This window comes from Cyanidioschyzon merolae, chromosome 9 (assembly GCF_000091205.1).
Source record: "Cyanidioschyzon merolae strain 10D DNA, chromosome 9, complete genome".
Lineage (NCBI taxonomy): Eukaryota > Rhodophyta > Bangiophyceae > Cyanidiales > Cyanidiaceae > Cyanidioschyzon > Cyanidioschyzon merolae.
The window spans coordinates 539,120-564,115 of NC_010135.1; the positions used below are offsets into that span (position 1 = coordinate 539,120).

General features: G+C 56.7%; 11 protein-coding genes and 1 non-coding gene across 12 annotated transcripts; 5 read left to right on the forward strand and 7 right to left on the reverse strand.

Moving 5' to 3' along the window:
• Positions 1–489: 489 nt before the first annotated feature.
• CYME_CMI198C (probable ubiquitin fusion degradation protein Ufd4p) lies at positions 490–5,817 on the reverse strand (the record flags this gene model as incomplete). Its single annotated transcript, XM_005536299.1, has 1 exon — positions 490–5,817. The coding sequence occupies one exon, from the start codon at positions 5,815–5,817 to the stop codon at positions 490–492; it is 5,328 nt and encodes a 1,775-aa protein (XP_005536356.1).
• A 1,817-nt stretch (positions 5,818–7,634) lies between these two features.
• On the reverse strand, positions 7,635–8,663 carry CYME_CMI199C (similar to ribosomal protein S1; the record flags this gene model as incomplete). Its single annotated transcript, XM_005536300.1, has 1 exon — positions 7,635–8,663. One exon carries the CDS (start codon positions 8,661–8,663, stop codon positions 7,635–7,637), a length of 1,029 nt encoding a protein of 342 aa, XP_005536357.1.
• A 2,414-nt stretch (positions 8,664–11,077) lies between these two features.
• CYME_CMI200C (NADH dehydrogenase I alpha subcomplex 2) lies at positions 11,078–11,410 on the forward strand (the record flags this gene model as incomplete). The annotated part of the gene is made up of 1 exon (XM_005536301.1): positions 11,078–11,410. The coding sequence occupies one exon, from the start codon at positions 11,078–11,080 to the stop codon at positions 11,408–11,410; it is 333 nt and encodes a 110-aa protein (XP_005536358.1).
• Positions 11,411–12,394: 984 nt separating this feature from the next.
• CYME_CMI201C (hypothetical protein, conserved) lies at positions 12,395–13,507 on the reverse strand (the record flags this gene model as incomplete). Its single annotated transcript, XM_005536302.1, has 1 exon — positions 12,395–13,507. One exon carries the CDS (start codon positions 13,505–13,507, stop codon positions 12,395–12,397), a length of 1,113 nt encoding a protein of 370 aa, XP_005536359.1.
• A 523-nt stretch (positions 13,508–14,030) lies between these two features.
• On the forward strand, positions 14,031–14,423 carry CYME_CMI202C (40S ribosomal protein S15A; the record flags this gene model as incomplete). Its single annotated transcript, XM_005536303.1, has 1 exon — positions 14,031–14,423. One exon carries the CDS (start codon positions 14,031–14,033, stop codon positions 14,421–14,423), a length of 393 nt encoding a protein of 130 aa, XP_005536360.1.
• A 323-nt stretch (positions 14,424–14,746) lies between these two features.
• CYME_CMI203C (probable mitotic cyclin a2-type) lies at positions 14,747–16,231 on the reverse strand (the record flags this gene model as incomplete). The annotated part of the gene is made up of 1 exon (XM_005536304.1): positions 14,747–16,231. The coding sequence occupies one exon, from the start codon at positions 16,229–16,231 to the stop codon at positions 14,747–14,749; it is 1,485 nt and encodes a 494-aa protein (XP_005536361.1).
• Positions 16,232–16,854: 623 nt separating this feature from the next.
• Positions 16,855–17,664, forward strand: CYME_CMI204C (similar to UMP-CMP kinase; the record flags this gene model as incomplete). The annotated part of the gene is made up of 1 exon (XM_005536305.1): positions 16,855–17,664. The coding sequence occupies one exon, from the start codon at positions 16,855–16,857 to the stop codon at positions 17,662–17,664; it is 810 nt and encodes a 269-aa protein (XP_005536362.1).
• A 235-nt stretch (positions 17,665–17,899) lies between these two features.
• Positions 17,900–18,322, reverse strand: CYME_CMI205C (60S ribosomal protein L24; the record flags this gene model as incomplete). Its single annotated transcript, XM_005536306.1, has 1 exon — positions 17,900–18,322. The coding sequence occupies one exon, from the start codon at positions 18,320–18,322 to the stop codon at positions 17,900–17,902; it is 423 nt and encodes a 140-aa protein (XP_005536363.1).
• Positions 18,323–18,652: 330 nt separating this feature from the next.
• Positions 18,653–20,797, reverse strand: CYME_CMI207C (chromosome assembly complex Condensin II, subunit H2; the record flags this gene model as incomplete). The annotated part of the gene is made up of 1 exon (XM_005536307.1): positions 18,653–20,797. One exon carries the CDS (start codon positions 20,795–20,797, stop codon positions 18,653–18,655), a length of 2,145 nt encoding a protein of 714 aa, XP_005536364.1.
• Positions 18,929–19,219, forward strand: CYME_CMI206C (hypothetical protein; the record flags this gene model as incomplete). The annotated part of the gene is made up of 1 exon (XM_005536308.1): positions 18,929–19,219. The coding sequence occupies one exon, from the start codon at positions 18,929–18,931 to the stop codon at positions 19,217–19,219; it is 291 nt and encodes a 96-aa protein (XP_005536365.1).
• A 198-nt stretch (positions 20,798–20,995) lies between the features above and the next one.
• Positions 20,996–22,411, reverse strand: CYME_CMI208T. Its single transcript, XR_002461334.1, has one exon. It is a non-coding gene; the product is annotated as a hypothetical transcript (transcript).
• A 207-nt stretch (positions 22,412–22,618) lies between these two features.
• CYME_CMI209C (TATA-box binding protein-associated factor 5) lies at positions 22,619–24,655 on the forward strand (the record flags this gene model as incomplete). Its single annotated transcript, XM_005536309.1, has 1 exon — positions 22,619–24,655. The coding sequence occupies one exon, from the start codon at positions 22,619–22,621 to the stop codon at positions 24,653–24,655; it is 2,037 nt and encodes a 678-aa protein (XP_005536366.1).
• Positions 24,656–24,996: the final 341 nt, after the last annotated feature.

The window sequence follows — 24,996 nt, forward strand, 5'->3', positions numbered from 1 at the left end:
CGGGGTGCGTCTGGGGTGCAGAGCTGCGAGGCAAGCGGCTGGCGCGTCCAACGCGAGATCGTTGTGTGTCAGTGTCGGGCGTTTCGTGGCGTGACTTGGCGGTGCTTCAGGGAGTTATCCACGTGCGAGGTATCCGTTGTCGATCGGCGGAGGACGCTGGTTCTGGTTCGCGCTTCTCTCTGTGCAATACGCCGATGAATCCGAGGTGTCTGCACCGGGATACAACCAGTGCCTGCAACATCCACGAATACGAATACATCGCTCGCGACGCCTGTCGTCGTCAACAAGCACTCGAGCCACTGCCTGTATCCACTGCGGACATCATCGTCAATCGCCTGCGATGGGCACGTTCACGTTGCGTGAAAGCGCACCCGAGGTTGTACAGCGCTCGCGACTGCGCATGCCAGTGGTAAGCGCAAGCACTCATTGGTGATCACGACCAGGCCTGGTCTCGTCGGTTCCCTTCTTCGGCATTCGTTTCTTTACCATTCAGGAGAGATCAAACGAATTTTGTCCTTCTCGTATCGTATACAGTAAACGATCCAAAAGTATCTCGAAAGAGCTATATTCGGGTAGCTTGACGTAGTTGGTGCAGGTCATGACCGTGGGCAGACACTCGTCCGGCGTCAGGCCTGCTTCGGGGGTACGTTTCACCACAGTCATTGGTGGCAGGAGGGCGTGGAATCCACCCATTGGCAGACGCGGTGAACCAGTGGCGAAGAGCAGGAAATGACGACGGTCGTCCTCGTTGAGGCTGCACAAAGCACGTACAAAGTTCCGTGCCGCCACATTTTCGCTCGTATATCCGTGGTCGAAACGCAGCGCAGACAGCAGCTCCTGTTCCGTCCACGGATGCAAGTCGGGTCCACAGAGCACCACATTGACTTCTTCGTTCGGGTTGAAGATACCCAACAGCGCCCAAATCGAGCAGATGCTCTGGAACCCTTCGAGAAACGCGTAAGCTGGTCGTGCCGCACAATCAAAGAGCACGTGCTCTTTGACTTGTCTAACGTAGTCTGCAAGATTATCCTTCGACACCGTCATAGAGCGTCCCCGAGGCCGCATTTCAATATGCGGTTGCCCAGGCAACGTCCAGTCGAGGCAGAGCGCGGCGATATCGCATGCATCGGCGTCGCGCATGCATGCAATCGAGTGCAGGGAGCGTGCGAGTTCCGCATCCACTTCTCCGAGTCGGCGGAGCGAAAAATCGAGGCGCTTCTTTGCGGCTCGGAATATAGCTCTATGCCCGTTCAGTCCTTCAGAAACGAGGAACCGCGCCTCTGCTAGCGCCCGCACCAACCGCCAAAACGCTGGGGAGAAGCGCAAATCCAAAAGGCGCCCGTCTAAGAACGCCTTGGCACAAAAGCGACCAATGAACTGGAAACGCTGCAGGCGCTCCTGGACGGGGGCTCCGCGCTCTCTGGGACCGATCGGTGCGGGATATAGGCCAGCGCCCGCGGAGACAACATAGCAAAGTCGCTCACGCAGCTCAGGTGGAAGCGCCTTGCCCGAACGGAGCAAGCGCTCCCTTTCGGCGGCCTTCGACGAGTCCTCCCACCAGAGTTTCAGATCCACGCGCTGCAGCTCCCGGGAGACCATGGAATAGAATTCTAGCGTTGGACCCAAACCCGTTCCTGCTTCATTAAAGTATTCAACTTCAATTAGCGCTTTCTGGTCGGCAAAGTTCTCCATAATCAGTTCGGCAGACTCGAGCAGACGTGCCCGGTGCACACGCACTTTCTGGCGCTGAATACGCCCGATACGGGCCTCTTGCTCAGCACCCGATGTGTGCGCTCCCAGGTCCGAGCGGCCCGTCGATGAACTCGCAGTGGCATGCTGCTGCCGTTGCGTGTCAGCACGCGTCTGCACCGCGCTCAACGCTCGAGCAATCCCAAAGCTGGATACTTGCACGAGCAGCCGTCGCGTCTGCAGCGAGAACAGCCCCGGACAGACACGCGGTACAATGAAACACCATGGCGGGAGCGCGGCTGCTGCTACCGCCAGTGGATCACTAAGCTGGGCGCCCAGCTTGTTCTCTAAGCTGGACGAGGCGAAAATATCTGCTTCTGGCACGAGCGGGTCATCGGCAGGCGGCCAGTGCACATTGTGGCTCCAGGCGGCGTCCAAGGTCGAACCGCTCTGGGTACGCGAAGCCTGGATCCAGGCGTGCAGTTCGGCATGGTGGTTATTCATCCAGTACAGCTTACCTAGGAGTGAGAGATACGAGCTCACATCCTGCGCTACGGTAACCTCATTCAAATGAAAGCTCCGTGGTACTTGGAACTGTAATTCTGCCACTTGGACGAGCTCGAATTCCGCAAAAGGCCCCTCAAACTGGTGCCCGCCAGGCTTACCGTCTCCGTTGGAGATTGGCTGGCTCGAGACCTGCCCCATTCGTGATGACTGGCAATCTGCATACGTGAGTGCATGGGTTTCGGACCAGAGACGAGGGCCCAGTGCTTGTCCCCCGAGTGTGGTTACGAGCGCGTGCAAGATTGTCTCCTGCGGAAGTAGCGTGTGTCCTCGAATACATAGAGAGAGTCTGGCTCGCCGGCGTTCCCCGTCGCGCTTCAGCCTGATGCCTCTCGAACGACGACCGCGGTCGATTTCCGAGCTAGGACATGGTGCGCCTGCACAGCGCCCAGCTCGTGCTGCATACGTTTCTGAAGCTGAGCGCCTCGAGTCGCGCCCGCTGTGCTCCTGTTCGCGCACAGGGCTCCCAGTCCCAGATACCTCGTCCGAGAATTCAATATCTACCGCCGGTAATGAACCGGAGAGGTTTGGATTTTCCAGACCATGCTCCGGACCAAGTTCATCAAAAGTCTCACCGAGATCGGAAAACTCGTCTGAGTCCTCCTCAGAGCCTGATGCGGTTTCTTCGGCTGCAGCTAATGCCGTTTCACCTGCGAGCGACGGGCGGGAACCAGCCTGTCGGCGACGGGTGCGATGCTCACCGGGTTCGTCCGACTCGACGGAGCCGCTCAACGCATCCTCATCAAAGAAGATCGCATGCTCGTCGTCGCTGGTGTCCGCTGTGGACTCCGTTGCGACCTCGAACGCTCCACTATCGTCGGAGCCATTTTCATCAGTTCCGGTCTCGAATACGGGTTCATCGCTTAGCTCATTGAGTTCCGCAGCGTCGCCTGTTACGCGTTCGTACAAAAACTCCTCAATAGTCTGCGCGGATGCGAGAGGCTCCACGAGCACCAAACTAGCCGGAAAGTCACGTAGCCGCGAGCCACTGCATCCACCTCCGCGCTGGAGCTGCAAGCGGAAAGGCTGCGATAGTAGACGTATGCCCGCAGATACGCTTCCATTTGCTGCCATATTCCGGACAACCTGGAAGCGCTCCGTATTCGTGAAAATCGCCACCAAACTGCGCACCAGACGACGCAACGCCCCAGGGGCTCTTATCGCAGCAACCAGGAGGTGACTGTATCGCGTTGCAAGCTCAGACGCAGCGCCCGGCTGAACGGAAAGGTACGCGTCCAGTGCCCCGGCCAGACCACACATCTGGACCTCGAAAACAGAGCAGTGCTCGAGCTCTGGAAACAGCGCTATGAGCGACTCGTGGTCGCCCTTTTTGATGCGCTCGACGAGCTCACAGAGCTTCCGTATCCGCTGCCGTCCTGAACTACGCAACGTATCCCCGAACCTGTCGAGAATTTTCTGCGCTGCATCCGTTTCAACGGCACTTTGCTCTAGCACGTGCAGCACGCCCTCTTTCACAAATAGTTCTCCAAGCGGTCCAAGGTCCTGTACGCGCTCGAGCATATGCTCAATCATACACATCACGGAAGCCCGTTCATCCTCATCAATAGGGTCATAGAGCACGTAGCCCAGCGTTGGCACAAGCTGCATAGAGAAACTCTGTATCTCTTGCTCGGATTCAAGAGCAAAAAGTGTCTTTTTCATTGCAGATATGGCGCGACGGCGGCCTTCCCTGGAGGTCTGATCATGCATCGGTGCACGAACGTTCAACTCAAGAACCGTTTGGAGGCGCTGTACCAGCAAACGATCCGGGGCGAGAGCATCCACGAGCATCAGTGCACTGCCAATCAGCGTTTCTGTCTGCGTAGCACGGTTCAATGGCACTGCATGGACATCAGCAGCGCCCAGTAGCTGCCCAGTCGAAGTAGATTCCTCTGCGTCCGATGCCACTCCAAGCAGATTTGCCAGGATGGCGCCAATACCCAGGCCGCCCTGAGCTGGCGACGTGAGCATTCGCGTTCCCAAACCCTCATCCGCTGAAGCTAAACTCGAGAGCGTGCTCAGTACGAGTCCTCTGTGCCGTTTGTCAAGCGATGCTTCACCAGCAGCGAGAACAGCGACAAGTTTCTCCATGGCGCCTCCGTCGTTTGCAATTCGCCTGAGAACCTCCTGTGCGTTACTCGATGCGCTAAAGTTGGCTACTAAGCGCGCATATGCGGTCACTCCATGCTCCCGAATGCGCGTATCATCACTGTCCAACAGATGACTGAGAAGCTCAAGGGCATCCTCTACCTGTGAGAGCGCCGAATCGTTCACTCGTGCGCAGCAGTTTGCGGCAGCCGAAGAAGCCATGCGCTGTATACTGGTCGGAAAGAAGTCGAGATGCTGCAGAATCGCGCGAAGGCCTCCGCTGCGCACAATGTGATTTGGAAAATTGTAGCTAAGGCGCTCGAGTGCCTGAAGGCACTGCTCCGCTAAATCAATGTATTCAACATGGAGGAGGAAGCCGCAGAGCGCCGGTACGGCCCTGCTCTGCGCGATACTCGCACCAACGCTCGGGCTAATTTCAACCATGTACGCTAGCGCCCGAGCTGCTAAAATCAGGAGCTCCGGCAGCTCTGGACAGTTCTGCAGGATCCAAACTAATGGACTCACCAGCTGCTCAAAGGAAAAGTTCAGGATAACATCCTCGACGCCGATTGAGAGCACCTCGCACAGCTCGTTCAACAACGCCATTAACGCGACGGTATCCGTTTCCGTGTTGCCCTCCGTGGTCAAGCTGCGCAGCTCGCTCGCGATGCGGCGCAGTCTTGCGGGGACGCTCGAGCCGCCAAAGCCCCCATGGCCAAACGATGGCAAAATCTCGCTCAGACCGGCTCCTAGATGCCGTAGGAGGCCTTGAAGTGTTCCGCCAGTCTCGGGCGGAAGCGACGAAGGCCCCCGCGGTGATGCCCCGCGACGGCGCCCGCTTTGGTGCTCTAGGGGAAAGCCCAGCGACGAGGCCTCGGGTATATCGTCGTTCGTTTCGAGCGGCAGCGAAGCGCTCGTATTAGGCTCTGTGTGCCGTCGGTACCTCGAGTGGTAGCGCCGGCGGCTCCGGCTCTCGCTTGAGTTGATAGAGCTCAGGCCGTCGTTATCCGCTCCTGTACTATCTGAGCCGCCCAGCATTCCGGCCGTGGCCTCGCGCAACGCCCGCTGACGTGAACGGCTCCGACGCATTCGCTTGGATCCTTGGCGCGTTGTTGCCGCGTGTGGTTCTTCCGCAGCGATTTTCGACTCACTTCTCGTTTCCAGCACTCTACCTACAGGTTCCTTCTCTAAACAAGCACTCCTGCGTTTCCGGTAGCGATGCCCGTCCAACGCCTGACTCTCCACCGCGCGTTGAGTGTTCCGCGCAACCTCCGTTTTCTCGAGTGCAGCACTCTCTACAGCTCCTGCGTGCTGTCCACTCTCTACAGTTGTGGTCTCTGCCTCTTGCCTTGCGAGTCCTGCTGCTCTCTTGGCCACGTTCGCACCCTCAGTGACGGTCTCTTCCCGTGCTCCTGTGTTCCGCTCCACGTGCTGCTGCGCTCTGCTCAAGGCCGACCTTCTGCGACCCCGTGCCATCGACGCAGGGGCCCTTCTCGCCCTCAAGTCCTGACACGGAGAGTTCCTCGACTAAGCGCCGCTGGAACGCACCACAGCTCCTGTCCAGCGTCTCGTGGTTGTTCCCAACCGCACCCGCCGTAGAACAGCTACAGCGCTAAACGTCACAAACAGAATAGTCACAGCGAGCGCCGCCGCTGCTCCGAGAATAAAGCCGAGTTGAGCGTGCTTTTCGATCCCAGAAACGAAAGCGATCCGGAGGTGGCGCCGCACCCGCACACATACATACACGCATACACACATACACACATACACACATACACACATACACACATACATACATACACACATACATACACACATACACACATACATACATACACACATACACACATACACACATACACACATGCACACATACACATATACACACGTACACGCATACACACATACACACATACACACATACACACATACACATACAGATTGATAGAGACAGATAGATGGAGTCCGAGAGAACTGCCAGTGCCGCAGCAGGCACAGGCGTTCATGCTGCTGCCTTCTGGACACGTGTGGATACAGGGCCTCTCATCAGCATCGTTCTGGGGTCCAGGAAGCCTCCGCATGGCGTATTCAAGTGCGAAAACGAGAGAGGTGGTGTTCTGAGGATGAGGAAGCGTTTTTGCGCTTTCAGCGAAGGCGATGTGTGGCGCCCAGTCCTGTGATTTCCCGCATGGAGCACAGCGGCGCACGGACGCCCCAGTGCCTGGGGAGCGCTCCATGCATGCCGTACTTTCGGTACAAGGGCGGCGCTGCGGATAGCGTCGTTCGCGCATCCGCGATTGCCTTGAACTCCATAGAAAAGAGGCCAAACTCCTCCAGCCTTGGCGAGGTCTCGACGAAAGCGGCTACAGCGCCGTGGACATGCGGACACTGGAGCTGTGCAGGGGTTACCATGAACGCTGCGCTGACCTGCAGATTGGGAGCGGACGCTTTGCACCAGGGCCTCGCCAAATTCTATGCAGTGCAGCATCGATGTATCGATCCGGACTTGTAGGGGTGTGGGATTGCTGTCCGTATCCGGGGAAGCGACCGTCGTGCGGCTCCGCGCTTTACCGTTTCCCTTTCGTATCTTTGCCTCGGGGTTGAGGGCGAGATCGATCGAACAGTATGGCTCCACCCGATGCCGAGTTTGCTGTGCGCGTGCATTGCACTCCTGGATGCGTTGCCCTAGACGCCATCACGCAGAGAAAGAACAGCTCTCCGCAGCCTCAATAGGCGTCGTCTCTAGACGGGTCATGAGCGGTACCCATTTCCCGATACGTCGCGCTCGCTTGTGCATACTGGGCGAAGTCGTCATCGGGCAGACGGTGCTCGCTGACTCGCGTTGCTATCGCGTTCTTCGGACCGTTCTGCATGCGCACTGAAAAGGCAGGCTCCCGAACAATCGCGTCTTTCATGTTTAAGCTTGGAATCGAGGATAGGTCTCTTGTCTGCCGATGCTCGCTGAAAAGTGGTCAAATCCGCAGCGTATTACAATGCCATTGCCCATGAGTGCATGCCTCTCACACGCGACACCCTGAACGTATGCAGACAGCATGTTATCCTGCGCTTTGCCATAGTCTTTGTATTCCGTGCATATGCGGAACCAATGAAAATGACTGCCAAAATGCTCTCCATGAACGAACCGCATGCCACGGCACGTGAGGGGATCACAGGCTATCTTCGCCCCCGGTGCCTGTCATCCGATGCGGATGCATATCTTCAGAACGCTGGTGCGCAGGGAGGCTATGCTGCAGCTTCTCCAAAGGGGCGATCTTTCAACCTATTTCGCAAGTTTACCTCTTTTTCGAGGAGGATTTTTTCTCTGCTAGTTCGCGCAGCATTGAAGCGCGTTTTCGCCGAGACTGCAGCGTATTCTCGGCAACTGCCGAGCCCCGCGTTTCGCTGAAGGGCTTCTCGAGAACAACTTTTGCTGCAGCGAAATCCTGTGCTGGAGCGGCACCTGAGGTTTGCACGTCGAGTGCCTGTTCAGTGCCCAAGGTACCCTCCGCGGCCGCCGCGAGCGCTCCCTCTGCAAGTGTGTTGACTCGCGGCATGGTTCGGGTGACGTGGAACCGACGAACGTGATGATTCCGGCTCCATATGACCCGCGCCAGCAGCCGCAAATAGGCGAGACGCTCATCCGGCGAGAGGCTGTACTTTTCTGCGTTGCGCACAAGCTCGACAAGGATGTAGAGAAAGCTCGCATAATTCGATACGACGGGCAACACGCGAACTCGTTTCGTCCCATATGCCGAGAGACTCGGTCTACCGCCTGGGCCTGGAACGAGCCCCGAGGGCGAAGCGGCGGAAGGCGCCGGGCTAGCACCTTCGACGAAAAAATTCGTGGATAAGAGCACGAACGGCATATAGCTACCAATGAATGGGTTCGCACTCGACGCATCGTCTCTGCGGACAAGAATCAGACTTTGTTTCCGCGGTAAGAATGCTTCGATCCCTAAAATTTTGGCATTGAATCCGCCTCGCTTGAGCGATGCCACGCGTCCGAACAGGAACCGTGGCTTGCCTTCATCAAGCTCCTTTTCTTGGTCAGCATCTGGCGGCGGCTCCCAAAGGCGATATCGCTCCGCCACCAGCAGTGGCTTGTAATACTGTCCAGAATAGTCTAGCACGGGTTCCTGGAAGTCGTCCTCTGTGGCGATGAGAGGCATAATCACTTCGTCCCCAACTCGACCCTCACCGAGCACCTCCGCAGGCAGAAACGGCACTTCACGTTTCAAACCAAAGTCAACGCGAATGTAAGGTAGTTCCGCAGCCACAATCCGCCCCCGCAGAAGCGTCCCGCTTTTGATCTCTGCGGCCATTGGAGAGCCCTCGAACGCGGTTCCAAAGTCAGTGGCGTCCGCCGCGTCATCGACAAACGACAGCGCGTTTTCGGAGGCGGCGCTCGACTCCGCCGCGGTGTCAGACAACCGACCTGAAGACGGAAACGTTCGCTCTGAGGGCTTCACCTCTTGAGCGGGCTCCGATGTAGCCTCCGAGCCTTGTTCGATCGATGAGCTGCGCTTGCTACCGTGGCCCCCAGCGGACTTCCCACTGTCGCTGTTGCTACTGCTACTACAGCGAAATCGGAACCAGGTATCGTACACGCGCCTCGATCCCAGACTTGTGGCAGCACAGCGGGTTCCAGTTCTCAAGTAAAGCGATGTGATAACCTTGCCGAGTACCATGCCTCATCGTTCTTTGTGGAGCAGGCGTTCGCACACGTCGCCACGCAGCAACACGCGATCGTTGAATTCGGCGCATGATCGACGCGCTGGTGGTGCTGTTGACGACCCCCGACTTGAAGTTCGCACAACTCCTGGGGTACGAAGCGGATTTCTGGTCACTTGTCTCGAAGCAGATAGCATTCACATACTCTGCAGATCCCAAGTAGGGCTCGTATGGTCTGCATCATGAAGAACTAGGCACGGGATTGTGATGCTACTCGCGCATACATACGTAAACCATCGGAACTTTTTTTGCAAAAGGTTGTGGAATCTCTTCATCGGGCTGGAAAGCCTGTGTTGCACCCGGACATGTGAATGACCGATCGGAGCTCGGTTTGCAATCGTAGTGTGGCCTTTTCAGTGCGACGAGTAACATCCCCGATCGCTGGAGCGCGTTGTTCACGCTGCTATCAGAACGGTGCTATCGAAAACGATAGAGCAACAAAATGGTGACCTGTGGCGCCAATCGCCTGCGTGTTCAAGGCACAAACGCTATACTCGTGCAGACTGAAATGAAGTACTGTAGCGGTCGCTCTGTTCTTGCATTGAAATCTTTTCCGATTTTCCTCATGCACGACCTCGACAATCGTGGTGCAGCAATAAAGGCGCACGGATTCATTGACAATTTTATGAATCTCGGTCGTTTTTGGCGGGCCTTGTGCGACGCGTTGCCGTTCGAATTCGTTAGGTCACCAAAATTGATATGATTCGGGAAGTACTCGAAAAAGGATTCATGAAAGAACCGACATCAATATCGAATTCATGCGCGTACGCGTCCAACCTTCTCGTTTCGTTCCGTATGGCATCCTGAAGTTCAGCATGCTTCAAATCTTCGTTCTTTCGTTTTGAAGGCAACTCGTGCACTGATCAATTCGCGCAGCTGAGTAGACAAGGGAACGAATTCGACGTCGTCCCTTGACAACTATTTCACAAGCTTATGCCGAAAGTTCACTAGAATTTCACCTCAAACAGTCAAATTCGCTTGAAAGACAAATGCTGCTCTCTCTGCGGCCATCGACGTATTGCCATTCGACGGCAGCATGATACCCTTCATGGGATATTCTCCCAGGGGCAAATGTCTCCCCTGTTTGCATACGAGATGGCGTTGGAATCGAACTTGAGTCCTTGCTGTAATCGCTTCTGGTGGAGCGCGCGTCGTCATTTTCCATGAATGGAACGTCGATCGATCGAAATTTCTCGATCTCTTCTCTAGCCTGAATTTTGTCTACCTGAACTCGACTCGTCATGGACGAACTACTGTTCCTCTTATCCTCGGTCGAATGGAAGAGCGTCCATTGGCGCCTGGGGCGGAGCGCGCACTCGCCGACGGGATCGCCCAGACGAGACCCGTGATCGCTGGCAACAGCACCGGGCGCAGCACCGGAGAAATGCATCGAAGCAAGCCCCCGTCCAGGTCATGGGCGTGTCGCGAGCGATGAGGCCCGCGTTCACACGCATGAGGGCGATCCTCGCTGGAGCAGAACGAGGACAGCGAGTGTTGGATACATAGAAGCACCGGGCCAAAAGCCAGTGACACCTCTGGAAAAGGCGCACCTCGGCTGTACGCAACGAAGATTCCCTGATCGCAACTGGCAACTGCGCATCAACGGTGCTGACAGCAACCGAAAGCTGCGAAATAGGGGCTTTAACGCTCCCGTGAACATCCTTCGACTACTGACATTGACGCTACACGCACAGGACACACACTGGTATGGAGAATTCCAGAGAAAAGAGAACGGAAAAGGAATCAGGTGCAGAAGAAACCGAAATGGTCGCGGGTACGTCCGAGTTAGCTGATGTGTCCAGTTTTATCCGAAAATGATTAGAGTTACAGGCAGGCGCAGCGCCATACACCGTTCCGAGGGCGACGCGCGATCGCATTGCCGCTGTGTTCCGCTACGGTGGGCGAGTCTCGCCCCAGTGCGATCGCTGGCCTGAGCGAGTGCTTCGGAGCGTACGCGCCAGGTTCTCTTCTGAGCGGGGTTTGCGTCGGGCAATCGCAGGAGACCATGGCTTGGGTAGCTCGTCTTTCGCACGTATTTCACGAGTTGCGAGTCGTTTACAACGCGCGCGATGCAGCCTCGGCAGGCGTGCGGCAGTTCCTGGAGGAATACTATTCATTTGTCAAGGAGCTCAATCCGGGACTCCCTGTGTACGTGCGTCCGTTCGATGGCGTTCGAGAACCTTACGTGGCGGTGCGGCGTAGCGACGGGAGCTACGCGACGCGTCAGCTCACGAACTTGAGCGCGCGCGCAGTACTGCGCCAGATCAAGGAGCTCACAGACGTAGCGTTGCCGCTGGACCCCGTTGTGCGTCGACGCCAGCTAGCAGATATTGTATAGCGCTGTGAGGGCGGGCTTGCGTCTTGTTTACCCAAGGCCAGAGAGGAGTGGTGTTTCCCCCAACCTGAAACTTACCGCAGAAAGTATCCGCTGAGGGCGTGGGACGAGATAATCTCCGGCGAGCGGGTGCCTCGAGCCTCTCGTCGCTCGCTCGCTCGCTCGCTCGCTGAGACTGGCCGTCGGCTTGCTCTCGCGCTAGTTCGGGGGCGAGGAGGCTACATACACGTAGGGTTCCGCGTAAACATTCCGCTGTCGCACTTTTGCAGCTAGAACCCCTAGGTGGGCAACTCGGATTGCACTGCCTCAATCAGTATCGAAGATACATGCGCGCGTGGAATAGAAACGACGCATACGAGCGACAGCCGCGCATCAAACACCATGGCCGGGTACCGGCCTCAACTTTTGCGCGTAGACTACGAAGCAGGCGGACTGCGCTCCTCTGCCAGTGAACAGGGAACACATTGGTGTAGCACCGGTCAGTGCGGCATTCGCAGAGCTCATGGATGCCTCTGAAAACGCTTGCACAATGCCCAACTGCAGGCTGTAATCTGATCGAAGTTTCTAGGGGAAAGCCACAGTTGTACAGGCCACAGCAAATGTGCAGAGTGCATTGAGCAAGTTGTCGCGGCGGTCAGAGTGCCCATGCTACAGATATTTTCGATGTTTGCGAATGCAGACGCTGTTCACGGGTATCAAAGCGATCGCTCGCCTGAACGCGCCAACGCGGAAGACACGTGCTGCCACGCTAGTATGATCGATGGCAAGAGCGGGTATCGCGCCACCCGCTTCCATTCTATCGTGACTACCTTGCTCGCCCATGCCCGCTACACGAAGAAACCTTGATAGGATCCCAGCGATGGCAAGCCTTGTGCATCCTAACGTCCATCGCAATCAAAGACCGCATGAAATCCGCGTGCGGATTATGAACGCAAAATGGCGCGCGCTGTGTCGACGACGTCGCACGGCGAGCGGGCCGATCGGATTCTAGTCAGCAGGCGATGCAGATGAACCTGCCGAATGGGGCCGCTTTGGTGGTGCTTTCGCTTGCTGTACTGCCTGTCTCATTTCAAGCAGATTCTGCATATCCTGTTCAATGTAGCAATATCCGCTCGCACGATCGATGTGCTCCAAAACTTGTAAAATCGAGTACGGGTCACGTGCACTGGCAGTCTCGAAGCGAACTAGACCGTAGTCGCCGAGAAGCTCTGCGATCGCTCGACTCAGTTTGGTACCTGGGTCATCGCCCTCTGCAATGAACATCAACGGGTCCTCGCTGTCTGCGTAGATGTCCAACTGGTACAAAAGTTGGGACGGTACGAGATTATCGCCTTCTGGACCACTGGCAGCGTCGTCGCGCAAGGTCCCGTCACGGGCGCACATCTCCGTTTCGCTCTCCAGTTCAACCAATCTTCGTTCGTACTCCGCCTGAAATAAATCCGATTTCATGAGCACGTTCACATGCGGTAGACCGAAATTCATCATTGTCATCAGGGAGATTACGGATGCCGACATGAATTTATGAGGATCCGTGCAGGTTTGAGCATCAACGATATTCACCACCACAGCTCGCAGATCAGACCAGCGCCGCTTTGGATCGTGCATCGTTAGGTAATGAATAACCTTTCGCGTTGCATTGTGATGCACAAACAGTTCGACCTGGCCCGGCATATCAACGATAACATAGTTTGCGCTGGCGTCTTTCTCGCGACGAGGCTGCGCGTCCATCTCTGGAGTGGTGCTGCGGGCGGTGTCCGACCCGTGATCGCTGCCCTGGCCATCATATATGTCTCGCAGTGCACCTTCCAGCCAATCAATGTTTTCCCAGAGATAATCCATGCAGTAGAGGAGTGCTCCGTTCGGGCCGAGCTGGAAGCGTTTCATCACGTTCTCGCAGACCACCAGCTCGCGAATGTCTATATCTGGTTGATAGGGTAGCACTTCCGTACTGCCGACACCGGGATCGAGATTGACGAGCGCGTGCGCCCGCCCGATGCCAAGCAGAACGCGAGAAACTGCGGCACAAAAGGTGGTCTTCCCGCTGCCTGGCGGCCCCGTGACGAGTTGCACGAAAAGCGGTCGCTTGCCTGAGGGTTCCATTACCTCAAGCAACTCTCGGTACACTCGCGTCTCCAGCACCGGTCTTTCGGAAACAAGTCCAGCGAGTCTTCGCTCGGATTCCCGAGAACCGTAAGGCGACAGCTTCCGGTTCCGAAGCAGCGTTCATAAACTTGAAGGACTCGGGAGTCCCCTGCGGAACCAATGGACGTTTCAGACGCCCTCCAACAGTTCCGTTATCTGGCGCTTCCAACGCGTACGCAACGAGTCACTACTGCACCATGGCAGTCATACGTTTGCTGCGCGTTTCACTGAAGCGGCAGATATCGTGCGCTCGTAGCAGGCGCCCGAAGCGCACGTTCATGGAGCCTGGCGTTTCGCTGTCCTGCTGGGCGCGTACGATCAAGTACAAAATTAACCAATAAAAGAACTAAAATTAAACGTTTCTCCCCAGATGGGTGGAAACTTGGAGAAGCGCCGGCGAGGTCCCGCGCGCCGCCCTCCATTCCGCGACTCGTTTCATTGAGCATTTTCTGAAACACTCGTTACGACCGAGCGCTGAACCATGACTCGTGTGAACGTCTTGTCTGATGCCCTCAAGAGTATTACGAACGCTGAGAAAAGGGGAAAGCGCCAAGTCATGATACGCCCAGCGAGCAAGGTAATCATCCGAGTGCTGCGGCTGTTGCAACGCGAAGGGTACATCGGCGACTTCACCTTCATCGACGATCACCGCTCAGGGAAGATCGTGGTTCAGCTAATTGGTCGCTTGAATAAAGTGGCAGTCATTTCTCCGAGATATGACGTCGCGATAAGAGACTTGCAGAAGTGGTGCGACGCTCTGCTCCCGTCAAAGCTGTTTGGGGGTCTGATCTGCACGACCAGCTCGGGAATCATGAACGACGCAGAGATGCGACGCCGCCACGTCGGCGGTAAACTGATTGGTTTCTATTACTGAGCATATCTGCCTGCAAGGTTCATCGTCGACTTTGTTTTATCGGCGTCTTGTTAGGACCAATACAGCCGGTGCCGAGAAGCATGCTGGACCACAGCGAAGCCTCGACGGTCGCAGACTAGCCTGAGCCTTCCAGTGGGCGTCGGTTTTTGAGGCGGGTGCGTGTTTCGCAGGAGCTGCCCCATCGTTCTTCAGATGGGACCAAAGGCCATCATTCCAGAAGCGGGGAAAAGTTTTTGACGGAAACTGGTCGATTTAAGTCAAATTGCACGATACAGAGGAAACTCGAGCGCGTAAACGAATCCCACACACGTTCAAGTTATCGTTCAGCGCCCGAAAGGGTTTTCGCTCAGCATGAACGCGACGTCGGCCGGTGGCGTACGAGCAACTGTGCACCACGCCTCGCTACCGTACTTCTCAACAATGCTCCTGAGCTGAAGAGCGTCGTTAGGAACGGGGTCAATTTCCAGGCGATCGGCAGTAAGAGCTTTCTGCCAGAGTTTGATCATTCTTGCCGCTGCGAACTGGATTTCGCTGCTTTGCCGGGGATCTTGGATGCCATGCAATGCCTGGGAGAGGCTTTCAGGCCATGACATCCTTGACGCAATCCAGACCGCGGCTGCTGCGCGAAAACTTGGCAAAATGCGGACACATAAAGGGTAGTCGACGAGGGCCAGTTCACACAGAAACAGCGCTAAACTGGCATGTTCCCGGTCAAGGCCGGCAAGGCCTGCATAACGACGCCAAAATGGGAGCGCAGTCACATCACAGAGCTCGAAATTCAAGCCCTGCAACAGCTGCGTCTCCATGACCTTCACCTGTGCTCTCGAGTAAGTTTCAGCACTGATAAACACAAAATCATCAAGAAGCGGAACGGTGATTTCTTCCACTTTGGCTGCAACGAGCATGCACGTCATTCCGACCAATTGCAGAACCTCGCGTGATACAGGTTGCAAGGAGAGGTACCGATCAAGGTAGCAGACAGAGAGATGAAGCGTCTCGGTACTCAACTGGAATTCACTCGCAACCTCTGCGAGCCAGTCAACGAGGATCGCTCGCATTCGAGCGTTGATGTGCGGCTCCTGAATGGCTTCGATATAGTCAAGGCGCGGTCGCCGCCTCGACTCCAGCTCATGGAGCGTCTCGTAAATTTCATCCGTCTCCTCTGCGCAGCAATGGATTGCCATGTTGGTCAAGTGCAACTCGGCTGGATCCGAGAGCGGGTCCGATGCCGCTTTCTCCGCTGCGAAAAGAGCATTGATCATCGGTGAATACGAGCCCTGGCGAAGGCGAGCGCACGCAGCATGCGGACAACTTGTTGAAAGCGATCTTCTTGGACACCGAACCTGGCTCAGAACTGTGCTCGGTTGCGACACCTCAAGGTCAGCTCGCTCGGCCACGCGTGTTTCGCAGGTCGCCTGCATCGCGAGCTCGGTTCCTGCGCCGAGGCGAACGGATCCATCCTTCTCGCACGAGACATATTCCTGAGTGGATATCCGAATGGCCTCCGTGCGCTTGCGCCATCGAGCGTATGGTGCGTCCGGCTGCGGCAAAAGCGACGGAATTCCCGACCAAGATGCGTTCGGCTCTGTGCCAGTGCATTCGGTTTTCGAGGCCTCAATGGAGACGCGACTGCCATGGCTGAGCGATGGCGCGCGTGCGCTTGCACTAGGCGGGCAAGTGCTCTCAACTCCGCCCCGTCTCGGTGGCTGGTTAGTCGACGCGATATCTCGACGCGGAACTGGTGGATCAATGGCTCGTCGACTGGCTCTCCCACGCCGCGGCTCCCGTCCACTACGAAGAGATTGCATCCGGGCTAATATATAGTTAGCCTACCTCGGGTATAAACTTGGCAAAGGGGCAAAGCAGCGGCTGCTCTGTGGCGTTCAGTTGCGGTATACCGCAAAGCCCAGCCGAGGCAAGCCACTGCAACGCCCGCGGCGTGCAAGCCACCACGAAGCCGCCAAAAGCCAATAGCTCCTCTGTTAACCCACCGATATCTTTTCGCAGCCACAAGCTCGTGATACCACGCTAGATCTAGCTCAGACTTGAAAAAGAAACAACGAATAGCGGCAGCTGAAGTGCAACGCCGCCCCAGCTCGCGGAATACGCGGGATGCACACACGAGCCATGGCGGACGCATCATGGCGCCTTCGGCTTTGGCGCGCCTTCTGGCTCCGCAGCCAAGCGGATTTGCGCCGCTGCGCCGCTGCACCTGGCGGCGATCGGCTGTGCAGGCGCGTTGCCGCCAGCGCTACCGTTCGATTTGCGGATCGCCGACCGCTGGTGCGCTGTGCTGCGGTGAAACGCGCACTGCGTCCATCGCTCTGCGCGACGTACAACGCCGGGGCAACGGCGAGTGCATACATGCGTGCGTGTGCGCTTTACAGTTGCCCGGTAGACTAAACAAGTACACTGTAGCGCAGCTGCGTTCATGTTCGTCAATGTTGCCTTGTTTGGGCAGTGTGTTGAAAACAGGTCCACTTTCGAGAACCGAATAACGCGTGGGCCGGCGCGAGCGCTACCGCGAAACAGTGCGCAGTCGCGAGGCAGGGATCACGCACGTCGCTGGCGCGCCTGTTCCACGCTGCACTGGACGCAACGCCTACCAGACCGAGGTGTGGTGTCGGCGCGGTATACGCTGCCAACTTTGGTGTTTGTGCTCGGCGGTCCAGGTTCGGGTAAAGGCACACAGTGCAGACGCCTTGCGGAGGAGCTGAACTGGGCGACGGTTTGCGTTGGGCAGTTGCTTCGGGAGGAGGCCACACTTCGTCGAAAAGAACCTCGCGGTGCATACCTTGAACACCTCCTGAGCCGCGGTGAAATAGTGCCGGGGCATATAACCATTGAGCTGCTGCTGGATCGCTGCGCCGCTTTTTCCGGGAAGAGTGGCGGCATTCTTGTGGACGGGTTTCCGCGGGCCCTGGAGCAGGCCGAGGCCTTCGAGCGAGCCGCTGGCGCGTCGTGCGCGTTTGCCGTTTTCTTTGCGTGTAGTGAAGATGTAATGATCTCACGTTTACTAGAGCGTGGGAGAACAAGCAACAGAACCGACGATAACCTCGAAACCATTCAACGACGACTGATAACCTTCCGACATACCAGCATGCCGGTGATTGAAAAGTACCGGCAGCTCGGAAAACTGGTCGAAATCAACGCCGACGCCGACGTCGACTCGGTTGCAGCAGCAGTACGCCGAGAATTTGCGATACGCGGTTTTACACGAAATGTAAATGTAGAGATTTGAAAAGGGATTCGCGGGCGTGTGCCGCTGCCGTCCAGCTGATCCACAGCACCGCTGCGTTCCCTACCCGCACGTCGATCCACGGGGCTCCCAGTGCGGGCGTAGAACGCCATACGAGGCCTGTCGCTAGCCACGCGATAGCGCAGGACGCGCCCGCACACACCAAGGACGCTCCATAGGCCATAACCGGTCAAACTGGTTCGCCGCTCGCAGTCGCAGCGGCATCGCGCAGAACTGTCTATTTTTTGGGTTTTGCTCCGGCCCCGCTGCTGTTGCCGCTGCCAGCACCACCACTACCTTGCTGTCGAGCCTTGATTTCCTTGAGTGCTGCAGCTCGCGCTGCTGTTTTCACTTGCGCCCGCGGGGCTTGTCGTTTCGCTCGAAGCACTTCAATAGACGCACCCTCGACCGGCTTTTGCACCGTCTTTACAGCGCGCCTCCTAGTACGCCTCTTCTCCTGCTCCTCCTGGCCCTTGCGGTGCAACCGCCTGTAGATGTACGTCCAGTTCAGAGACGCAGGTTTGCGACGCATGTGGAACGACGACTTGCACTTGGAGTTGGCGAAAACAAACACTTTGCCGTCAGACCGGACGAACGTAGAGCCGTGGCCAGGGTAAATACGGAAACCCGAAAAGTTGCAGATTTGTGTACGTACCACCATGGCTGGGTTTCTGCACAGAAGAGAGCCGGTTGTTGGCGCATAGCCGATGGTACGCCTGCACCAAATGACGCCGTGCCGCGCCACCGCCGCGCGTTCGATGAAGAAACGGAACTATATGGGTTATTTCTATATTTTTAGGGAAAATATGAACAGGCCTGCGAGCGCGCGCATCAGTGCGAAAATCAGCGCCTGAGCATGGGTCTAGGATTCCGAGATTCCCGCTGGACCTCCTGATCCCGAGTGCGCGTGGACGCTTATCAGCGTTCAGCTGAGGCAGTTCCTGATCGAAACCCTCTTCCCGGAACGCTTCCGTGTGAGAAAAGCGCCTTCTTAGGCAGGGGGGGTTTGTGCAGGGACCGCTTCCGTGGCGTCCAGCTTCTTCGCTGTTGCCGCGGCGTAGTGCAAGGCGGCAACGAAGAGGCGACAAACTTCCCACGAGCTCTGGTTTGCGCAAACTCTCCCGAGCGGTATGATGTCTTCGTTGCACCTAGCGTCGTGCACGAGTTTTGTGACGCGCTCGACGTATGTGGGGATAGAAAAGTTGGGCCGCTGCTCCGCAGCCGCCAGACGGGGTTGCAGCTCGGCTTGCCAGGTTGCTACTCGCTGATGGAGAGCGTTTTCTTCTTCAAGCCGTCGCCAGGCTGCGGCTGTTTCGTTCAGGTAGCGCCGACAGATCTGTTCAAAACTTTCGACAAGAGCTTGGGAATCGACGCCGGTCGCTTCGTGCTCCCCAAACAAAAACGCTCCTTGTTCCTCAAACGGGTCAGGGCCGAGTGCGTCCAATGCACCCAGCATTGCGTGACTTGCGTCACCGGCATGATAGGGGGTTCCCGTCTCAGTGACCGGCCCGATAGAGGCGTTTGTATTCAAATCGCCCGGGATGCGCTCCAACGATGAGCTGGGATACTCCACAGAGCTAGAGTCATCTTCGTCGCTGTCATCATCGATGGATTCGTACGCATCATTAGCGATGGCCTTTTTCTTTCCGCTGGAACACACTGAGCACCGAACGCGCTCGCATGCGCGCAGTGCGCGAATGCTGGCATCCAATGGTGGGAACAACGACCCTCGAAAAATGATGTGCATCCAGGCACGCGCCCATTCGCTGCCTCCCGAACTTGTGACGAATGACGCATCGCCCAAATGCGTTTGAGTGTTCACAAGATCGGAGGGCACCCCAGGAATGCGCTTCCGATAAAGGACCCAGTTTTGATACGCTTCAAAGGCAGAAACATTTGGTACGGCTCGACATGAGGTGTGTCGGCGGCCTTTTCGAAAGGGTCGCTCTCGGTCCACGACTTGTTGATCTGCAGGATCTCTCGTGTCATCCTTGTCGGGGAACATTTCCAGAAATTTCCATTGCCTCTCTGGAGACCCGCCGTGGACCCGGTTCTTCCGTCGCTGTCGCCGTCGCTCTCTCTGCTGTATGCTCGTATCGCGCAAGGTAATCTCTAGGGTTGGCATCAGCGCCTCCTGGGAGAGGTTCAATGGCTCTGCACCAAAGCCCCACTCTACATACTGAGCATCTGCGTCCTCCATCGCATTCGGCGTTGCGTCTCTGATCTCCACAGCGGGCTCGAAATCGCCCAGTGTTTGCGCCGTTTCCTCGTAAATTAAATCTTCAGGAGCAATACCCAGAAGGAGAGCACCACTGCGCCCATGGATCTGGGACCACCTCACCCACAGACGGTCCAAATCGAGTAGGTCTACGTCTTGTACCGGAATCGAAAAACCCGGCAGATTCCAAGGCGCCGTCGCAACGGAGTTGGAGGCCGACACGCTAGCATTGCTCGCAGTCCGCGAAGCTGGCGTCCGCCAGCCAGGCGTTCCTGGCGTTGCAACCGTGATCGTACGTGTCTCCTGGCCGTTGAGCCCTAACCGATAACTACTTTCATCCGCGCATGCGCTCAAGTATTCTGAATCGGATTCGGCGGCTTCTGGATATTGGAATCCGGGCTCATCCAAGTCCAGCGTTTCGAGTCGGGCGTAGGGCACGAGTTCGGCGATGTCCTCGAAGGCTCGCTCAGCCGCCACATATCTGCGATATGCCGCCATCGTGAGTGCCCCGCGCACAGCGCCACTGGCTGGGTTCAGCCCCCGAGCAGTGGGCAACGGCTCCGTTGCGGACGCAGCACTGTCACCTTCTTCGGTGCCGTCGACAGATCTGCGCTTTCCGCGCTGCTTGTTCTGAGTCTCTGCACGCTCAGCAGACTCCGAGACGAAAGCTTCTAGAGCCTGGTACACAAGCTGGTAAAGATGCTCCACTTTGCGCCCGTAAATATCAGCCGAATGCTGCACAAGAACAGCAGCGTCAGCAAAGCGCAGTCGAGCCTCCTCTGGGAGAAGCTCGAGACTTTCCACGAACTTTTCCAACTCTGCGGCAACATCAACCGACCAGTTCTCTGAAAGCTCCTTAAGCGGTTTCAGGAGTTGGCACCAGCGTGTCTCCAGCGAAGCGTCTCCCATGGGAGACATCGGCTTTAACGTCCGCTCCCACCGAGTAACACAGACGCTGTGCTTTGTTAGGGGCTTTCAAAAATTGCGCCACAGCGATCCGCAGGCGCGATGGGTACAGCACCTCTCGCGCCTGCGTGCGTGCGTGCGTGCGTGCGTGCCTGCCTGCCTGCCGATTCGTATTGCGCAGGAATCGAGGGGAAGCCTCGGAAATGCCACTTCTCCGACGGCAAGGGTGCTTTATGGATTCTATCAGCCAGAGGAATGATTTTCCGCGTTTTCCGGTTGCTCGAGATCATGCATAAGCCGCAAAGTTCGCTCTGCAGGGATCCGTGTCCTGCAGCAACACCTTTGGCCTCGTTGTGTTCCTCAGTGATGACAGATGTTGTTTGAACATGCTGCGTTGTGCTGGGCGAGTGCGATCAGGCACCCCGCAGCTAGTGAGTTGCCCAGAAAGCGCTTTGATTCGTGCAATCTTTTCAGCGAAGCTGCTCGGCTCTAGAAATGGTAAGGACATAGCGGGTCTTAGAGCTACATACCCGCTCGACCCTGGTGGAAGCACCAGGAGCAGAAGCGTGGGTTGTAAGCAGGTGTGTGTTTTCTCTTGCCAAAGGGACGATCGGCGCGAAACGAAACCTTTAGATGGTGGCCCGCTTCGCGGCCTTCACACGCGCTTCCTGATGGGGCGAAGCTGCTGTTCCAGCATCTGGTATCACAGGAAAACGCAGTGATGAAGACCCGACAACTGCCCTGAACATTGTCGATTCCCAGAGACGAGGTACGCGCCCTCATTCGAGTGCGGACCGCTTGGCATAGAGTCGGTTACGCGTTGCTGGTACGCATATGACCAGTACACGCACTGCGAACGCTGCTGCACAATAAAATAGCGGCACCTAGCGCCTTAACAGCGCTCGCGGCCGCGTACTGTACCAACGAGTTTCACGAGACCGTGCAAACGTCCCTGGAAGCTGGATGGCAACGACAGTCTGGCATCACGGGGCTGTGGACGGTTGGGCGCTCAAGGATGCTGGACGTAGGCGCTATCGAATGTAGAAAGCCTTCACGGATACTGGTTCCGCGTGTATCGTACGTGCCATATTAGTGCCGACGCACCGGCTTCAACGCGAATCCACCGGTACCAAGAGGCATGATTTTGCCGGGAGCATTTTTGTGGCAACCACACCACTTTTCATGGACTAAGATACTGTCACCACGCCGCGCTGGACCTCATTCTAAAGTTACCCTCAGCAGTGCAGCAGACAGCTTGTCGGCCAACAACACGCTCTGATTCGAGCGTGCCTTGTCAATTTACTCGGATAGTGCCCTTTGTCGGTCAACTCCCCAGCAAAACTAATCCAACAACCCGGTGAACAGAGTCGTCGAAGACGCTCCTGTGCCCACAGAGCTGCTCCTGGAACTGGACTCGCGGCGCTGTCCGAGCGGGTGCGGTAAAGGTCGTCGCGTTCTGCCGCAGTAGCTTGAAACCTCACTCGCAACGCACTGCTAATGCGCTACGGCACACTCTACTCGAGCAGAGACACTGCATACGTTCTGTAAACCCGCGACCCCAGAACAGGCTTCCAGCTTCACGGAGGCAGGGCTTTGGAGGAACAGCGTTTCCATCAGCACAGCGTCGAGCGGAACGCAAGTGCGCCTCGGACGCAGGGCGCCTCGGACGCAGGCAACTCGTTTCATGGTCTTCGTACCGCGGCGCTGCACAACGGACGACATACATACTGCGGTTCTGTTCCAGTGCGGGTATCGCAAAGACGATCGACGTCTTCATTGTGTGCCTCCTGCACTACTCTCGAGAGTCATTAGCACTTCTTGGTGCTGCGGGCAATGAGTGGCGCCGAGCAAGCAGCCAGCGAGCTGCTTCGGAGCCGTGGCGTCGATGTCGACGGCCAGCGAAGAGGAAGGCAAAACGGAGACGATTCTGCGAGAAACATCTTCTTTTTCATCGAGAACCAGGGACATCGTGCTGATCCAGTAGCAGTTAGTGAACAGTATCGGTCGCTTCGCAGCTGGGTGGAGAACGCACTGGACATGTACAAGGGCGAGCTCGTAAGTGTCTTGTATCCGCTGCTGGTGCATAGCTTCCTGGACCTGGTCGAGCAAGGACACCAGGAAGCTGCGGAGAGTTTTCTTAGGCGCTTCGGCAGTGAGTTTCAGGATCGTGGACATCGTGACGAGCTTATTGCGCTCTCCAGCGTCTCCCTACCGGAGCATATCGGCCAGAATGAAGTGGCTCGCCTGTTTCGGGAGAACAGGTATCAGCTGCAGTTTTCTGCCTATGGATGGCAGCTCTTGGTGTCTTTCCTACGAGACTCGGGAGGCTTCTTTTTCCTGCGCATACTCAACGAGCACACCCGCGTTCAGATCGAAACCGTCGGCACAGATCCACTAGCGGATGCTGCCGGGGTCACGGTGGATGCCAAAGCAACGGACGGCTTTGTGGGGGCAAACGAGCGCACGTCACTGCTGCGCATTCCCGTGCAATGGGGCCTCCTCCGTGAATCAGACTACGTCACTGAGGATACCGAAATTGACATCGATCGCGCCTACTTGGAGCGAATGGCTCGCGAGCGCGATGCGGAGCGTGCGGTGGCGGATACAACCGGCTCCACGGCGGCCGCCGAAACCAAACCGGGCCCTGCGCCTTCGGGGAAGACTCCCGGAAGCGAACGAGACAAAGCATCGACCGGCCGCAAGAGCGGTGCTAGAGCAGCCGCGATGTCCAGCCGCGGAGCGGACGGCACCGGAAAGACCTCCGACGCGAGCGGCGGATTTCTAGACATGTCGCAGTCGATACCGGTGCCTAGAATTTGGCGCTCCTCTGGGATGTTACCGTCACTGGAGGACCTGCGAAAGCGTGTTCAAGTGTCAGCAAACGCGCTCCCATCGGTGCTCTTCTACACGCTCCTGAACTCCCATGGGTTGGTGAATGCGATGGATATTTCGAACGATGGCTCTCTGCTCGTCACTGGCTGCGATGACTCCGTTCTGAGACTCTACAAGGTTCGACAGGAGCTTCAGAATACAAGCGAGTCGGACAAGGACCGCGGAACCAATCTTTCTGGAGAGATTCCCTCGCTTTCCGTTTCGCAGGTCCTGGTGGGCCACGCTGGCCCTGTCTACGCGGTCCATACCTCCGCTGACGGGCGCTACTGCATATCGAGCTCCGAGGACGGCACCGTTCGCCTATGGGATCTTCAGCTCGGCACAGACCTCGTAGCGTACCCCTGCCACGAATCACCGATATGGGATGTTCGGTTCGCGCCTCTGGGAAGATATTTTGTGACTGCCTCACACGATCGCACTGCGCGTCTGTTTTGTACGGATCGACTGTCACCGCTTCGTTTGTTTGCCGGGCATATGACCGATGTAGACTGCGTCAGCTGGCATCCTAACTGTAACTATGTGGCAACAGGTTCAAGTGATCGTAGTTGTCGTTTATGGGACTGTCGAACGGGCGACTGCACGCGGATCTTCTTGGGCCATAGGGCGCCGCTGACGGCGTTGGCGTTCTCTCCAAACGGTCGTCTTCTGGCGACAGCGGATTTCAATGGCACGATTTTGCTCAACGATATCGCTGAGGGTCGCCTTCTTAAGCGATTCTCTGAGCATACCGATGCCGTTTGGTGCTTAGACTTTTCGCAAGGCGATGGTTCGATACTGGCCAGTGGCGCTGGTGATAACTCCATTCGGCTGTGGCCGGTGCTTACAAATACGCTGGACGCTTCGGGTTCTTCCGTAGATGCTGTGCATGATTCAAGTTCGTTGCGCGTGATGCGAACAAAGAGCACGCCGGTGTTGGGTCTGCGCTTTTCATGGCGCAATTTGTTGCTTGCAGGTGGCTCGTTTCGTGCGTTGACCTAGGTTTCCGGTACAACAAGGCAGTCGTACCAGTGCGTTAAAGTATAGTGCACCAACTTGTTTTGTCGTCATCGCCAATGCGATACCGTTTTAGCATTGCGTTGGCGATCGGGAAGAGGTATAGAAACAAGAGGAAGCGTATGCGGATGTTGCTCATGGTAGAGGTTCTGTCACATGGACAGGTGTCGCACTATTTCGAGGGCGCGAGATCCACGTTTTCGATCAAGAATGCGATGGATTCAATTTCTTGCGTCGTGCGCGGGGTTTGAGGAACAGCAGAGATCCCTCTCTCTTGGTACGTATGCCTTTCCGGAATCCACTCGATGAACCCAGCTTGATGATGG